At 36.0% G+C, this 17,887-nt stretch overlaps 1 protein-coding gene across 6 annotated transcripts in view; it reads right to left on the bottom strand.

Moving 5' to 3' along the window:
- Positions 1 to 17,256, bottom strand: part of LOC129273578 (leucine-rich repeat-containing protein 27-like) — a 30,033-nt gene extending 12,777 nt beyond the window's left edge. For 2 of the 6 annotated variants that reach the window (XM_064107639.1, XM_064107642.1), the window contains exons 1-8: positions 17,126 to 17,244; positions 10,831 to 11,103; positions 8,571 to 8,701; positions 7,699 to 7,757; positions 7,092 to 7,238; positions 6,547 to 6,832; positions 5,183 to 5,209; positions 1,866 to 2,003 (exon numbers count right to left, since the gene is read on the bottom strand). In XM_064107639.1, coding sequence (XP_063963709.1) covers positions 1,866 to 2,003; positions 5,183 to 5,209; positions 6,547 to 6,832; positions 7,092 to 7,238; positions 7,699 to 7,757; positions 8,571 to 8,701; positions 10,831 to 11,094 — 1,052 coding nt within the window. In that variant the 5' untranslated portion in view covers positions 11,095 to 11,103; positions 17,126 to 17,244. Of the gene's footprint in view, positions 1 to 1,865; positions 2,004 to 5,182; positions 5,210 to 6,546; positions 6,833 to 7,091; positions 7,239 to 7,698; positions 7,758 to 8,570; positions 8,702 to 10,830; positions 11,104 to 17,125 lie in introns of all 6 variants that reach the window. The other 4 variants (XM_054910633.2, XM_054910634.2, XM_064107641.1 and 1 more) reach the window with 4 other exon arrangements.
- Between the last annotated feature and the right edge of the window lie 631 nt (positions 17,257 to 17,887).

Here is a 17,887-nt window from a genome sequence, read left to right as displayed (position 1 = left end):
TGCAAAATTTATTTTTTAAACAAATGTGTATTTCAATTTGTACACTGAAAAAGATCAGGGAATTAAATGTACACTTTTACCAAAGGGTGTTAAGTTCATGCCTGTTCCTTTAAGACCACGCATCATTCCAATTAGCTCTCAGCGTATTTAAATTGAAATACATAACCTATGGTCTAATATCATTGCATCCTGGTGGGTGTTTCATAAAGCTGTTCGTAAAGTTATGCAAGACTTCACGCACGACTGGTGACCTTTCTTGTGCCACACTATCCCTATTTCGCTCACTTTGCACCTAAGATCATGTTCCAGTTGTGCGTATCTTTACAAACAGCTTTATAAAACACCCACCTGGGTGCCTTTCATAAAGCTGTCCGTAAGTTAAGAGCGACTTTAAGAACTGGTGATCCTCTCTTACACACTAAATAATCACTAATGATTTAATGGTGAATATCATTTACCACAAGAAAGGATCACCAGTCGTTCTTGAAGTCACTCTTAACTTATAAACAGCTTTATGAAACAGCCCCCTGGTGTATAGCTTGCTTGTCTATATGGAGAGATATCTTGATATCTCATTGGCAATGTGTTTGATCTTTGAAATGAAATACTGTAGAAGCCGTATTTTCGCGTACAGAATTTTTCGCGAATCGCGGGGGTCCCGACATTTTCGCGGGTTGTTAAATTCGCGATCGGAAGATGTAGTAAACATTTCCACAGCATTTAAAAGAAGTAAAACTAGTGCAAATCACTACTCTTCACAGTCCCTGTGCTGATGTGTCTTTTCTACATAAGTATGTCCCTGTAAAAACAGTTACAAACTGTGGAAAAAGGTGGTTTAAATTTCATTTTTTTTACCTTTAGATCTGAAAATTCATCATGCCACAGTTTGATCTGTAATTTATAGGGTTAAGCAATCTTTAGAATTTGTGTTTTGTTCTATTAATTTTTCAAAAGGTTGGTAAAAGTGAAAAAATGTGGAATTTTGTGAACAGAATCTTCACCTCTAAAAGCTCTGGTCATGTGATTATGAATATTAATGAGTATGCAAATAGCTGCCAATACGTGTGTATAGAGTCAATCAGATGACAATAAAATCAAATTATTTCATGGAAAATACATTTTAATATTACAGTGAGTGTATAGATATTGATGAAATAATGTTAGTAAATAGTTTAGGCTCTGATTTTGTTTGAGAAATTAAAAAAAGTGAAATTCTAGCTAACTTTTTGAATCACTAACTGTACTTTCTAAGCCTTATTTTTTGTACATATAGAGGTGCATATCTCCACTTTCTCAATACACAGTATGTTTTCAATAGCAAAGCTTTGCTGTTGGGGACATTGGCACTGACTAAGAAGTGTGTCAATATTTTCGCGTGTTGTTAAATTCGCGGCCGATCGGCAATTCGCGAAATCCGCGAAAATTACAGTATTGAGTATTGCACCAGTAAATTGAATGGCAGGAAAATCGCTCTTTAATATAATAATGATTGCCAACCTCTTAAGATTTTCAAGACATAAGTATCAAGACTCATGCACCCATGTTCAGAACTCAAGTTTGATAAAAATACTTGAATATGGATAGCCAAGCACAGCGCCAATCCCAAACAGTAGAAGATCAGTTTATAAGCACATTTGATATTCAAATCTGTTACTAAAGTCTGGGAATAGGCAAATTTGTATTCTTTACCATAACCATGAGGAAAGAGTAAAATGAACATAAGAATCCACAGAGTAAACAAAATTTCATCATTTTTGGCTCCCCATAACTTTAGCACTGACTCTGACCATACTCTAAGTTAAACCGTACTTCAGAATATAGCCCATATGAAATCCTTCAAAGAAGACACCAAATCAATGACCTACTTTCTTTTCTGTTCCATCACAAGCTGTTTCTGTTTGAGCTGAGCCAGCTTGGCCAGTCGTCTCTCTTCCGCCATCTTGGCTTGCACTGGGTCAATGGGAGGGGGATGAATCTTCTTCTGCTTCTGTTTCTTTTTTCTCCTGTGAAAAACCCCAAAGTTGGTAGAAATCTATTAGAATTGAAGAAGTGATGCAAGACCCTAGTTCATGAACACAATTATCTTATTGTAAATACAGTCAAACCTGTCTATAGTGGCCACTGTAGACAGGTTAGCGGCCATCTTGGATTTACCATGTATTGTAGATACTGTACATTGTACTGGACATATATGCACAGTATGTGTTTTTAATATTGCATTCATGTATCTATTTCAATCCACCAAATAATGATTGTATAACTGTTATTTACAGACTTTTTACAGTCTACATTATATAGTTCAATTGTGTAGAGATAAGTATTGTAATCTGTAGCTGCATTGCTCTTCGCTTTGTTTACCATCACCTTTTTACGTTAACTTTTAACTGTTAAATTTGTACCTTATTCTGTAAACGTGTAACATTTTAAATTAGTCTATTGTATACATAAGTTTGTATCTATGAATTTTTTATATCTGTATATATATTATGTATATCTACCTTGTAATTAAAGGGCCCCAACGAAAACCAGTGTTTGTACTGATTGGGCCACCCTTTTTAGATATGTGAAATAAATAAATAAATAAATTTCAAAAGTATGTGTTCAGATGCAGCTACAAGTGCAAAGGCTAGTTATTAAACTACTGTCGGAGTTATAAGTTTCGGTGAAGCTGATTTTTAGTGGCCACTATTAGTGGGCGGGATATTGAACGAGGGATGCAAAATGGGTGGCCACTGGCCGCTTTAGACAGGTGGCCACTATAGACAGGGTCTAAAACACATGAATTTCCTGCAGGGTAATTTTAAGTGGCCACTATAGACAGGTGGCCACTAAGACAGGTTTGACTGTAACTACAATGGAAACCTTGGTTTTAATGAACCATGTCACAATGATAATTACCATATAGTTCACAAAGCTGTAACTCTTTATGAAATGGGGCCTTGGTTAAGATCATTCACTATGATGTTAGTTGGAAGTTTGTTTTTCTTTCTTTTGGATGCTCTATATATTATCACATTACTTCCAAAATTAAATATATTTGATATATGTTTGAGGAAAAATATGATATTTTAAACAAGTATAATAAAATATGGATACATCAGCCAACACAACATCTATATGGTTTTCTCCAGTTCAGAGGAAGCTGATTTGATCGAGAGATTAGATTTAGCCAGGTTTGTACTCGAGGCCACTACTGTCAAGTCAAGAGGCCGTCAGAGAAAACATTCTCCTACAGAATTGGTACACGTGACTCGGACAGAAGCCTCCAAAGGCCAGCAAAATGTTGCCTTGACTGCATCCCTGGGTCCCGTCTTACAAAGAGTTGTAATTGATCTGATCAACCTCAACTATGGAAAGCCAGCAATGGCCAAATCTAAAATGAATGTTAGTTCAAAATATTTACTAGATATGATGTATATTTATAAATTCCTTGTTTCCTTGACAATTTGGTGTGTTCGCCTTTGTTTACAAAGGACATTTTGCAAATTTCCTGTAGAAAAAATTATGATACTGATGGATTTCCACAGAGTTACGACTGATTGGATCAATCGTAACTCTTTGTAAGATGGGGCACTGGTGTTAGCTATGACTTGGAGCGGAAAAAATAGAGGTGATTCTTGGAAAGTCGCTATGAAGAAGACTACGGTGATGTCTAGTTATATATCATTAAGATGATGAAATTATACATGTAGATATTCATCACAACGAACACAGCACACGTGACATACATGAAGATACAAGAGATCGGAGTTAAAAATGATTAAAGTGCATTCTAGCTAAACATGATTCAGCAGGCAGTTTTATAGGTTACCAGGGTCCCGTAACACAAAGGTTAGCAATTAATCACTAAATAAACTGGCCTATCAAGATCATCGTTGTATGTGCATTTTCCTTAGTTGACGGACTAGGAACCAATTAGAATTGTTCTTTCAAATTAGCTATTGATCGCTAACCTGTGTGTTAAGGGGCCCAGAGTTTTGAATTAAATTCATAATTGATTACAACCCTATCTTTGAACCGAATCCTTATTGCCAAACATGCTTGATATTATTCACTTCATAAAATGATACATGGAGCAAATACCTAACAGCAAAATAAGTCAGATAACTCCATTGTTGATTAAAACATAAATACAGAATATTTGCAGTGTGGCACAGAAATTTCACAAATAAGAAAAAGTAGGAAGCATTCCAGTTTTAAATTTATCATCCTCCAAAAAAAAAATTATGTAGCATTATTTTATTTTTGAAAAAAAAAATATTAGTAATTCTAAATATTAAAGTCTGAAAAAAAATCAAGAATGTGATTGCGCTTAAATGATGCAAATGCCAAACAAACACAAATACATACAACCAGAATCCCACATTATTACTGTTGTGTTGATAGGCTAATATCAAGTGAGGTGTTGGTGCTGAGAGTGCAAAACTACCAATAAGACTATAACATAGAATGTAGAGAAAATATAATAATTCTACAAACATTAAAATCCCAACAGGTTCTGTGCTGCTAGTTTTGCCCTTACTGAAACCAATTTCCAACACCAAACTTGAAATCATCCAAAGCAATTAACATTTAACACTAACTTTATTTCAGGTGTCATGTTGTGGCTGGTGTTAGTTTTGCCCTAACACAGAAACCACTTTAACACCAAACTTTCAACACCCAAACTGCAATCACCAAATGCAATAAGCACCAAACACCAGTTTCATATCAGGTGTGATGGTGTACCTGGTGTTAATTCTGCCCTTACACCAGAACCAGCTTTCAACATCAAACTTGACTTCATCCTATGCAATAAAGCATTTCCATTTAAAAAAAAGAAGAGTGAGATGACACTAGTCGTGAGTTTGAACAGGATAAACAGCTTTCATAATGCAACAATATCAAAGATCGTCCCTATTTATTCAAACAATACAGCTTGTGATAAGCTCTAAATCTATATGAGCATTCTGATTAAGTGCAATCAAATAAGAGAGCTGGAAGGTATTAACTGAAGACCCTATTCTTGAAAACAATAATCCTCAAGCTAGTAATACATTAGTCATTATAGACAGGTTTCACAGTATATACCTTGACCTACAATGAACATTCGAATGAAATGAAGTGCAGAAATAAAGACGGCTGGAAAGAAACATGTAATTGATTGTGTTAGTATTTCAGTAAATGTACAAAAAAACCATACCTTCTTCCTGATGATATTTGTCTCATGCTGGGGTAAATAAGGAAATCAGATTAATATACACATGTACCGATGGGAATGGGGGTATTTGGAATGCATACCATGATATAGGAAAGGGATATTGCCACTTGGTCTAAACCCACTTGGTCTACTTTCCATTTGGTCACATCCCACATGGTCTAAACATCGTTCATCTACAACCAGTTTGTCTACGAACCATTCGGTCCAATTGCTACCTCGCCTATATACCATTTTGTTTAATTTTCAGTTAGGCTACATGTATACCTATTTGGATATCCACTTGGTCCAATACCACTTGGTCTATATGATTAATGCTTTTGACAAAGTGTGAAAATGTAATTAGACAAAGTGGATATAGTCCCATCTAGCCATTAGACTAAATGAAAATTCGCTGCAGTGATTGTTTGTGCAAATGGTAATTTTATCAAAGTGATAGCAGATCAAGTGGGTTTAGCCGATCTAGCATTAGAAGATCTGAGTATCAGACCATCTGCTAGTGGACTAAGTTGATATGAACCACAGTAAATATTAGGTCACACGTCCATTGTTTATGAGTACCCTAATGATTGATATCATTTACACTGCTTTATGTTTCACTCTAATATTGGTATCATGCTGGGATAGGAGCACCGGATTAATATTTTAATGTGAATGGGGCGAGGGGTGGGATTAGGCAATATTGAGACGGTTCAATAAAGTTAGAAAGGGGATGGGATGAAAGACAAATTATTCCTGTAAATCTTCAATTATTTACCAGAGTACAAAATAAATGAAGATGAAACTTATCTAGAAAATGCAACGCATGCTGATATTTTGAGGGTTTAAAAAAAAAAAAAGTATTGATTCTGTACAATCTCTTTCTATACTCACTATGATTCATGAGCAAAAGAATCATTTGATAATCACTCATAAGCATATATAAATATCTCACTCACAGATCCTCATTATTGCTTGTAAAACTGTTGTGAAGTTACTTAACCCATTATTTGAATTGAAATTGAATTTAAAAATTGTGTTTCTTTTTATTTTTATACTAATTTCATATTTTACTCAGAGACTGCAAACCATTTGAAGGAGCAAATTAGAGCTTGGATAGATTATAGATTATAGTATGCTGGAATTGGGACTTGCAAAATTAAAAAAAATGTTTCTATCTACATTCCCCAAACAGAGAATGCATCATTCAGTTAAGTGTAATAAAAAATATATAAAGTGTCATGTTGGTTAACATAACAATCATTGCACTTTCAATACCTAAGGAAAATCTGATCAAATTCTCTCTTGCATTATACACTTTATATCTCCTTCATTTAATTATTATTTCAATTGAATAAAAAGCTACATACTTGTCTTTCCCAAGAACCCCTAACGCCCCGGCTCTCTTGAACTTCTGGTACTGAAGCTGTCTATACTCCTCATATGTCATGTGTTTGTGCAGCGAGACAGACTTGGGCCGGGGAAACTCTAGATCCGACGTATTACTCATACTCGACCGGATAGACAGTCTGCTGGATGACTGAATGTGGTTGAGACGCTCGGCAGGGTCAAGGCGATTCTTCAGGTCGTATTCATTCTCACTCCCAGAGGAATGAGAAGCAGCATCACTTAGGTTCAGGTCCTCAATTCGCAGTTCTGAAATTACAAGTTTTACAAAGGAACCTTCAAATTTTCATGTAATCATTGGAGTAAAACAAGGGCTAAAAAGTGCTGAATCAAAATATCACATGTTGTGATTAATTATTAAACATGCTTTGAACATTTCTAAACTGCCCACATCGTCAAATTTTGTATGTTAATTTCATCTTAGTGCTTTAATTTAGCTTATTTTTGTAGTCAAATTGGCTTTTGGAAATTTTTGTTCAATATTAAGAAGCATGTGTGATAACTTTACCAGCCGACTGGAGCCTTCTACCCCTTATAGCCATCGCCTCTCTCAGGTAGCGTAGTATCTCTTTTACTCCTTTTTCTATCGTCTTCTGAGGTGGAAACTCAATAGGGTTACCCCGGAGATTAAGGCCAGTCAGAGACTTCACATGACCTGAAGGAAAATAATCATTAAAATCATTGTCTTAACATGATGTAAATGTCAAAATTATTGTCTCTCATGCAAACAGGGAAATTAAAAAGTATCAATGTTACAAACTTGAATAACAGCTGATTGGATAAGGCATCAAATAACATCACTTAGAAAGAGTGTAGAATGCCATCAATATCATGATTATCACTATCATGATAATCATGATTATTATCATGAGTAGTCCTCACCACCACCACCATTATCATCATGATCATAATGATGATCATCATCTTGATCATCATTATCACTATCACTATCGGCATCATCGTCGTCATCGTCGTCGTCGTCGTCGTCGTCATCATCATCATCATCATCATCATCATCATCATCATCATCATCATCATCATCATCATCATCAACATCACCATAATTAAAAGACAAAAATTCTCAATGGTGGTTCAATTCAAATGGAATTACTTACCCATTTCTGGTGGTAGCTCTGATATTCGATTCCCTTCCAGTAAAAGAGTCTTCAAGCACCTGCATCATGATTGAAACATGAACATGAACTTTACAAATGAACTCCTTACACTTTCTATTATCACCTTTCTATCAACCAAAAAAAGAAAGATAATATAAAGAAGCAAATGGAAGCTGCACCTCCATACGTTATTAAAAGGGGAGGGGGTAGGGAAATTCCAATTTCACACTATTAAGTCAACAATTTAAATAACTGATTTCCATATTTCATATAAGGTATCAGGAACAATTAACAACAGATATTACTTCAATGGCAAAAGTTTACAACTCACACCACTGAATTTAACAAGGCTCTTCCTCATGAAATCGATAGCAAAAATGTTAGAAATTGGCAACAAAGTGGCCAACAGTCAATGAAACAGATTTGAAAAAAAGTTTACTCTGTTATCTGTTACTAATACAGGTCCATGTTTATACATATCTTGTGTCAAACGGTGAGATGTTCAGGGAGCATGTATACATGTACATGTAGGTCTTTGATAACTTTGGTTTTTATCTTTGATTAATATAGAGTATGCCATATTCTAGATTAATCGTTGCCTCATAAATGATAAATATTATTATTATTGTTATCTTTCTACAATTCATTCATTCACTTATGCATCATTGTCTAAATATTTCAGGTATATTTATTTTTTTTTGCTTCTGACTTTTTTTCCAATTTGATATCATACAGATTCTGCTGCATGGCCCTAAAAAAGAAGTGTTTTCATAAATGCCAAGGGTACCCTGGATATGTAAATAACTCAATAAATCAATAAAAAAACTTTGCAGAGTAGCCTACAATTGCCACCAATACCAAGTTCAACTCACCGATGACAGCCGACCTCAGGAGGAAGGTGATGTATGTTATTATTCCTGAGATCCAGCCATTTGACGTTCACTACCTCCTCGAATAGTTCAGGTGGTATATTCTGCAGTAGGTTCCCCTCTAAATACAGGAACTGTACAGAAAAAAAAGGAAGAATCAGAAGGGGAATAAAGAAAAACCTGTGTTTAATAGAGGTAACCTCTCTATCTATACATGTACCAGTCACCTCACTAAATGGTTCACTGAAATTGAATTTTCAATCTTTTAAGATGTGAATCACAGGACCGTAATATCAACTATTAAATTTGTATTATTTAATGCTTTATTCAAGAAACTAGTTTATTAGATATTCACTTATTCATGTTTTTGGATGTATCTTTGATGGGTACCTAGTGAGGGGTGACAACAGGGATTCAATTATTCCAAGGCCATATAAAGAAAGCTGTGGATGCCCTAATGCCCTGATGACCAACCTTGATGGTCTTTCCCTCTAAATGGACTTGGAGATTTGTTGTGCCCCCCCCACCTCCCCGCCATCTGTGCTGTAATATATTGTATATGTAGAAAGGTACAGTATAAAAAGTTGCCCTTGCCCTCAAAATATCAAAATTGAAGGAATGTGACAAGCTATTCCATCAATTATTTTTCATCAATTGACAAAAACACTTATAATCCAATCTGAAAAAAAAAAAAAAAAAAAAACATATAATACTATTACGATCCCCCATAATTTTTCGGGTGACCTCCCAAGTTGTTGTAGGGGAAGTTCCTCCTGACATAAGAGTTGGGGTGGTATTCTGAGATCCATTTTATCTCAGATAAAATAAAATATTTTATCTCCGTTAAAATCAGTGAGATAAAATACCCTTAAAATCTCTCCGAATTGGTATTCTGAGAACAATTTTATCTTCATTTTATCTCTGTAAGACACACCTATTTCTTAATCAATATCCAATTAGAAACGCGCTTTTATAGCTCTCTCATATCACTCAACCAATGGAAATCCATTCCGCTAGGAGGTGTGGCGAATGAGTGAGATTGCGTCAATTTATTGACTTCAATACGCTTGCACTATACGCTTGTGCGTCTTTACAGAGATTTCTTTTTAACAAAAATGGCAATACTCTCATCTTTTTTTTTAAAGTCTATATCGCATCTTTTCAAGCATCATTTCAAAGACAATATTAGTCAAGAAAAGTCTTATGAAATGCTTCCTGATTGTACAGGAATAACTTCAAGGTGTTGTTCTCAATGAAGATATAATTTTTCTTAATTTTCATGCCAACATTTGGAGTTAATTCACTTAGAAATATTGACGAAATGAACGTCGCGGAGATAAAATAGCCCCTACCCTCTTTTAAGTTTATTTTATTTTTTCTTCAAAGTAACTTGGGCGCAAGCACATCACCCGCGTTGCAATGGCCAGATACGCGATGGGTATGTCTACGCAGCCACTGCTCTGTTGCGTATCATCATAAATACGCAAGATAAAATTTATACGCAAGATGAAATTTTAAATTTTATCTGAAAGATAAAATGTCATCTCAGAATACCAATTTCATTTTAAGAGATAAAATAAAATATTTTAAAGATAAAATGACCTCAGAATACCGCCAACATATAATACTATTACTATTACGATCCCCCATAATTTTTCGGGTGACCTCCCAAGTTGTTGTAGGGGAAGTTCCTCCTGACATAAGAGTTGGTTTTTATCAAAGCAGAAAATCAAAAGAAACATCAATGAATATTCGGTACGTGCAATCCACAACAGAATAACAAAATTATGAATTTTCAAAGTATTATTGTGTGACATCATATGCAAGCAGCTGCCCCATATATGATAAAAACTCAATTAAGTCCTTTTTAATAAATTCTTAGATATTTCTAAATGTACTCACTTGTGTAATAATGTATTTTAATGAAATATTTATATTTCTTGATTTGTATGTTTTTTATAAAGATTGTGGTAAATAAAGTTTCAATTTCAATTTCAATAAAGGCTAATGATGACTGAAAATATAGAAAATGTACAAAATAATGTCTGATGAAATATTGAATGTACCAGCAAAATTTTTTCCAATTACTTTTTTTTTCACATGGTACATTGAGGACCTGCTTGCATGTGAAAGTTACAAATTAAAAACTTTGATGGATTTTCATCAGGGGATTCTCTTAATTTTTCCAGGGCTCTTTGGGGCTTTTGGGAGGTGAATTTGCCCGGAGTCCCCTTGTCATTTTTTCCCTGATAAGTATACTGACCTCAACATGATCCATGCCATAAAGCTCCTCGGGTATCTTAACCAATCCTTTCTTGCTCAGGTCCACTGCGATGGCTTGAACCGCTTTGGCTGACCTGAGGATCATTTCTACTTCCTTGCTGTGAGAACTCATCGTCTTGGTGACTACCCTGTTGCCTCCTTCCTCTTCGGTGACATCACCACCGTCCTCTGTTGTGCCATCTGTAGAGAGCCTGGCAGAATCAATGATGAAGCCATTCTCACCATTCTCTTCCTCCCCTGCCATCTTGTCTGTCTGAATATCAAAAGATAAAAAGACTGTGTCAAACAATGTGTTACATTTAAATTCAGTATGACATGATAATAGTTGAGCACCCATAGTAATATCTGACTTGCGACATCATATACTTTTATCAAGAGTATCCTTTATTCAACAAGTGCCAAGATCTAACTATCATCAACCGGACTAATTGAACTAGTGAGTCCCGCAAATTAGACAAACTTGCATGCATAATACATTTACTTTATCACACAGAACACAGTTAGGGCACTGAATAGGCAGATTGTTGCCACAGGTAAACTTGAAAAGTCAAAATCAGGATTGTGATCTTCAAGCTTTGATTGAATTGCATGATATCCTATTACATAATATTCATAATAATTTACATTCATTCGGTATCTTTCTTGATTTGTCAAAAGCATTTGACTTGATTGACCATAATATTCTTTATATAAATTGCCATACTTTGGAATTCGTGGTGTAGCCCTTCAGTGGTTTCATAGTTATTTATTGAATAGGAAACAATACACAACCTTTAATAATAATAACTCATCTTTTTCAAATGTGGAATGCGGAATTCCGCAGGGGTCCGTACTCGGCCCCCTGCTTTTTCTGTTATATGTCAATGATATATGTAATGTTTCATAATTTTTCCATTTCATTTTGTTTGCTGATGATACCAACATTGTCTCTTCACACCAAGATTTTGATATACTCCAGCGTAAGACAAGTGAAGAACTCCGCAAACTTATCGACTGGTTTGATTCCAATAAGTTAGCAATCAATTATGATAAAACATGTATCTTGTATTTCTCCAAATCAAATATTAAGTCTCCTCACCACAAAGTCAAAGTAAAAATAAATAATTTATATTTGAACGTTTTAAAGTCAGTAAAATTCCTTGGAGTTTTACTGGATGATCAACTTTCTTTTCGAGACCATCGCATGAATTTACTTAATAAGATTTCCAAGAATGTTGGTATCATCAGTAAATTACGTTCTATTTTATCCGAAAAACAATTATTTATGTTGTACTTCCTTTTATCTATTATTGTAATATTACTTGGGGAAACATAGGAAAAAATCAATTAGAACCCTTTCATAAATTGCAGAAAAAAGCCTTACGTATCTGTACTAAATCTTCCTATTATGCATCATCTGCCCCCCTCTTCTTTGAATTAAAAACACTAAATATTTATCATATTTATGAATTTAAAGTTGCAGTTTTGATGTATTATATTAAACAGGAAATGGCACCTGTAAACATAATGAATTTTTTCAATTATAATAATGATTTTCACCAGTATAATACTCGTTCAGCTTCTCATTTTCATCTTCCACTGACCTCTAATAATCAAATTCATAATTCTTTTAAACATGCAGGACCTAGAATTTATAACAATTTAGATCCTATAATTCGTTCTTGTTCAACTGCCTCCTCATTTAAAATTTTACTTAAAAGACAATTAATTAGTGGTTATTCATCTTGATTCCCTTTTCTAAACATACATGTACCCTCCTCCCCCTCTCTCTTCTCTTCTCTCTCTCTCTCTCTCTCTCTCTCCTTTGTTTGAGTGCAATGAGTCATGGATGTGTGTTGGGTGTGGGTGATTCTGTGTTTGATGTATGAATATATAATGATTACGTTATGATTATTAATGATTATTTGAATACCTGTAAAGGGGCAACTGCCTAACAAGATTTTAATCTTTTTGGTTGCCTCTTACCATATATGTTGATTTTTCTTTTACAAGAATGTATAAATTATATTTATTTGTTGTATATTTATTTTTTGTATGTTTTGTCACATTTATGCATTTATATATTATGTTATTTTACATTGTATTTAAATATTTTTATATGGTTAATAAATGAATTGAAAACTTCCTTGACAGTTCAGTTTGAAAAAATCTGACTCGACAGATACACCACTCATTCAGACATTGCTTCGCTTGATATGCTTGGCTTCGCCCACTCATTCAATGAACAAGGTTATGATTTGACCTTGTTCTCTTATTACTACTCCCTGTGTGGTGAAATAAGGTTGGCAATGTTTGGCTTATTTTCTCTTGTTATTGGGTACAAATGCTTAATTTTTTCACACTGTCAGTTTCCATTGCAGCTAGTCATCATTAACTTGGCTCTCAAGTAAATTGAATTCTTTTAATTATTTTTTTTCTAAATCAAAAATAGAAATGAACATTTTCTTGACATTTTACTTTCCACCAATAGAGGGAATACACAAAAATATGCTAAAAATTCAAGTTTTGAGCACTCAGGGGCCCGTTGCAAAAAAAATTTTACCTGAGAAAACTCAGGTTGTTTTAACCGGAGTTTTCGCCCTGTGTTACAGTCAATGGCAGAAATCAGACTAACCTTCGTTTTCAGTTTTTACCAGAGTTTTCTCGGGTAAAAAGTTTTATGCAACAGGCCCCTGGTGAATAAAAAAATTATCCCCAAGTCACTAATGAAAAAAAAATGCAACTGTATGGAAATTAGTATTTTTTATTACAAAAGTGATATTTTAATAAACTTTTGAAGTGTGTGCTGTGTACTGCATTTGGCATACCATAGATATACATTAGATTCTCCACAGGCAGGGTGGTTGCAGTGAACTAGTGGCTTCGCCTTAGTTTTGATATGGACTGAAGTTAGTGACCAATCTGCCTGCGGCTGTGGCAGCTCACCTGTTTGTGCACCGCATGTTTGTATGATTTTGGTTGCTAACTTCACTTCAGTCCATATCAAAATTACGGCGAAGCCAAAGTGATGACTGACTGAGACTGAGATGAGAATTTGAATGACGTCCAGATACAAGCCGAAATACAGCCGTTCCCGATTCCGAAAAGCTGCGGTGGGCATATTGACCATGAAATGTGATTGAGACTTAGGCCTAACTAGATTTATCATTTTAACAATTACTAACTTTAGTTTGCGAAAAACAAATGAACTGCTGGTGCCGTGCCGAAGACTTCAGCAAAAAAAGTCGCTAGTCGGCCGCGGCTGGTGCGAAACTACATTCAACATTGCTGCGCCAGGATATTTGATAGCTAAACATGCTAAATAAAGCATAAGTATAGATCAACATCTAATGGAAAACTATATAACCACTCACACGTATTGCGAGGTTAGTATAGTGTACTAACCTCGCACCATGTCCATGAACCGCGTTTGGCAGTGGATTTTTAACTAGTGGGTCGCGCTAGACCAAAAGCTTCGGTCTCTGTTATGTTGGTTGTTCAGCTGAACTCCGTCATGTCCGTTGGCTTCACTCACCAAATACAGAGACCGAAGTTCTAGCGCAATCTGTACAGGGGACTCAATGGCCATATGTTTATGTGTATTAAGTTCGGATAAAACAGGGCAGTGAAGTTGCGCGACAGCCGAGGTAAGTCACTGTTTTTGTTCCTTTTAACTTGATTTTCCCCGGTTTTTGGCAATTAATGCCAAGATGGAATATTAATTTGCATTTCGGTCGCATTCATTTTCAAAAGTTTGATTCATTAAAGACAAAAATTGATGAGCCCCGACGGGGGGATTTGGCATTGTAAGTCCCCTAATGGTGGCTGCACGATAGCGAGCCGTCTGTGTACGAGGAGAAATTTGAAAAATTAAAAAATGTTAAAAAACTCCTCGAAACAGACGGCTGCCAGCTGTCATGGCTGTCTTTCTAGACTCTAGGACTAGGGTCGCGCTAGACCAAAAGCTTCGGTCTCTGTTATGTTGGTTGTTCAGCTGAACTCCGTTGGCTTCACTCACCAAATACAGAGACCGAAGTTCTAGCGCGATCTGTACAGGGGACTCAATGGCCATATGTTTATGTGTATTAAGTTCGGATAATACAGGGCAGTGAAGTTGCGCGACAGCCGAGGTAAGTCACTGTTTTTGTTCCTTTCAACTTGCTTTTCCCCGTTTTTTTGGCAATTAATGCCAAGAGGGAATATTAATTTGCATTTCGGTCGCGGTAATTTTCAAAAGTTTGATTCATTAAAGACAAAAATTGAAGAGCCCCGACGGGGGGATTTTGCATTGTAAGTCCCCTAATGGTGGCTGCACGATAGCGAGCCGTCTGTGTATGAGGAGAAATAAAAAATAAAAAATGTTAAAAAACTACTCGAAACAGACGGGTGCCAGCTGTCTAGGGTCGCGCATGCTGCGATCCCACTTCTGGGTAGCCAGGCTGCTTCTAGAGAGTAAAAATCATTTACTAACGTAAGGTCACTCTCATACGAAGCCAGGGCTTCCGTCATATACTTTTGCGTGTACCACCAAAAAACCTGAAACTTTCGCCCCCGAGATTTCTACTTTCTTTCTAAAAGATCTAGCCCTAAATCATGTACATGGGATACAACTTCATTTCCGACATTTCTACGCTCTCGTTGTTATTTTTGAACAAGAATTCATCAAAAAAATGAGAGAAATATTGTGTAAAGACGGAAGAGACTTGCCCGATGTTTACGCCGCCATCTTGTTTTCTATTGTTCTTCCCCAACGTTACCCGACGCACGCGTCTGTAACGTTGGCGAAGAACAATAGGAAACAAGATGGCGGCGTAAACATCGGGCAAGTCTCTTCCGTCTTTACACAATATTTCTCTCATTTTTTTGATGAATTCTTGTTAAAAAATAACGAGAGCGTAGAAATGTCAGAAATGAAGTTGTATCCCATGTACATGATTTAGGGCTAGATCTTTTAGAAAGAAAGTAGAAATCTCGGGGGCGAAAGTTTCAGGTTTTTTGGTGGTACACGCAAAAGTATATGACGGAAGCCCTGGCTTCGTATGAGAGTGACCACTCTAGGCGACACCCCAATACTTACCCGTGCTAATAAACTGGGACTCCACTCACGCGCGTTTGGGCCTCCCTAGCTTAGAACTAAGCACTAATATCACCTTAAAAACTAAATCTACAAGGTATGTATAATCTATTTACAACTTTAATAATGTTTAATCGGTACTCACCGGTTCTTTTGTTGCATTTTCAGACCATTTCTCACAATTCTTCGTAAATATTTGCGGCAAATTTTGTCGCCATAGACAGCTTAGCATCCATCTTTATTGATAAATGGAGCGCCCTTTACGATAGTTGTTAATGCCGCGGAGAAATCGTTAGGCATTTTGGCCTGTGTTCAAGGCGTTCTTTCTGTTTTATTTTTTATATTGAAGATTGTGCATTTGTTGAATAGCGCCGTCTACGTCAGGTATGAGATCGAGTGTATAAATACACTCTTCCAAAATAATTATGATTCCGACCTGGCGCTGTTTAACTTCAATCTCTTTCACCTAAATTAGCGATGAATGCTAGCATTATAAAATATATATTATTAACGTCTGACGAAAAGAATAACCAACCGTTCAGCTGACGAGAACGCGAATCACGTGATCTTCATATCAGCTTCGATCGCGAGTCAGAAGAGAAGAGCAGCTGCCCAGAAAATCAGGAAAAAGCCGTGAAAATGTAAGTTCCCCTTCATTTCTTTCATTTTTTGTTGTTGCTAACGATGCATTTACACTATAAAATTATAATTTAAATAAGAGAAAGGAATATAGCTTGTACTTGTGATATAATATATAAATATCCTGTTCTCAGAGATTTCTAACCAAAAATACTACTGATGTCGCCTATGAGGTCCATACATGTATAATGTTGGACCTCATTGGTACTAGGAGTGAGAGTGACCTTAGTACGTTAGTAAATGATTTTTACTCTCTAGAAGCCGCCTGGCTACTTCTGGGGTCCACAACACACGACTTCTGTGGCTTGATTTTTCTGTGCACGGGAGTGCTATAAAACTAGCCATCAATTTCGACCTCCCTATGCAACGCCTTAATCGTTGGGGCAGTCAAGTGGCAACAAAATTTATGTGCATTGCATTGCCACTGATGTTAGGCCTAACGTTACACAAAACAAAGCACATGGGACTGCTATTGATTTTATCGAAAAAAGAAAACAAACTGACATGAACATTAAGATTTATACAACAGGAACTTCCGTGCATCCAATTCAATAACGTTACATCTATACATAAAGTAACTTACAGCATAAAATTATTGACCAACAGCTGACCAAACCAAATTTAACCAAATCAAATGCAGAGCCCGATCCAAGCGAAATGCTAGTAGTAGTACGTTTCCATGTTAACTGCCAGCCAACGTCTAGTCTTTTTCGCAGCCCCTGCGTACCGTCCCTGGCCTGATCTGTAATCAGAGGTTGTGAAACGATATAACAATAAAATAATAATAATAATGAAAGTAGAGGGCATTTTTTAATTTGTGTGGTAATTTCATCCTTAAGGACGGAAAACAATTTTTTAAACATTTTAACATTGTGAACAATAATTTCTTCTTTCCCACCACGTTTCTCTTCCTTTCTCCCTCTTTTTCTCCTTTTCCCCGTTTTCATTGGGTTTCTTTTTTTTTGCCAGCCGACGGGGGGGGGGGGGGGGGAGCACGTGCCCCCATGCCCCCGTAGTTACGCCACTGATCTCCACTTTAACCAAAAAGGCCCAAGACGTCTGTAAAATGGCCAGCCACTATGACTGATTAATCTGATGTAAAAAAAAAAGTTCATCTGTAATTGGTTATATACCAGCTTGGCGTTAATGCAACCATGTCCATGATGCAACTGAATTTAAGTTCTCGTAAAAATCAACTCCAAACTTGTATATAACCAATTACATATGAACGTTTTTTTCCTACGGGAGTTATCTCAACAGAACTTAACAGAAAAAAAGTAGTGTCGAGCTGTGCAAATCATAATGTGCTAGTGATGAACGAAAAACATTTGAAAATGCCCTGGAA

This window comes from Lytechinus pictus, chromosome 12 (assembly GCF_037042905.1).
Source record: "Lytechinus pictus isolate F3 Inbred chromosome 12, Lp3.0, whole genome shotgun sequence".
NCBI classification, from domain to species: Eukaryota; Metazoa; Echinodermata; class Echinoidea; order Temnopleuroida; family Toxopneustidae; genus Lytechinus; species Lytechinus pictus.
The sequence above is the reverse complement of the archived record's forward strand: the minus strand, read 5'-3'. Positions and strand labels throughout refer to the sequence as shown.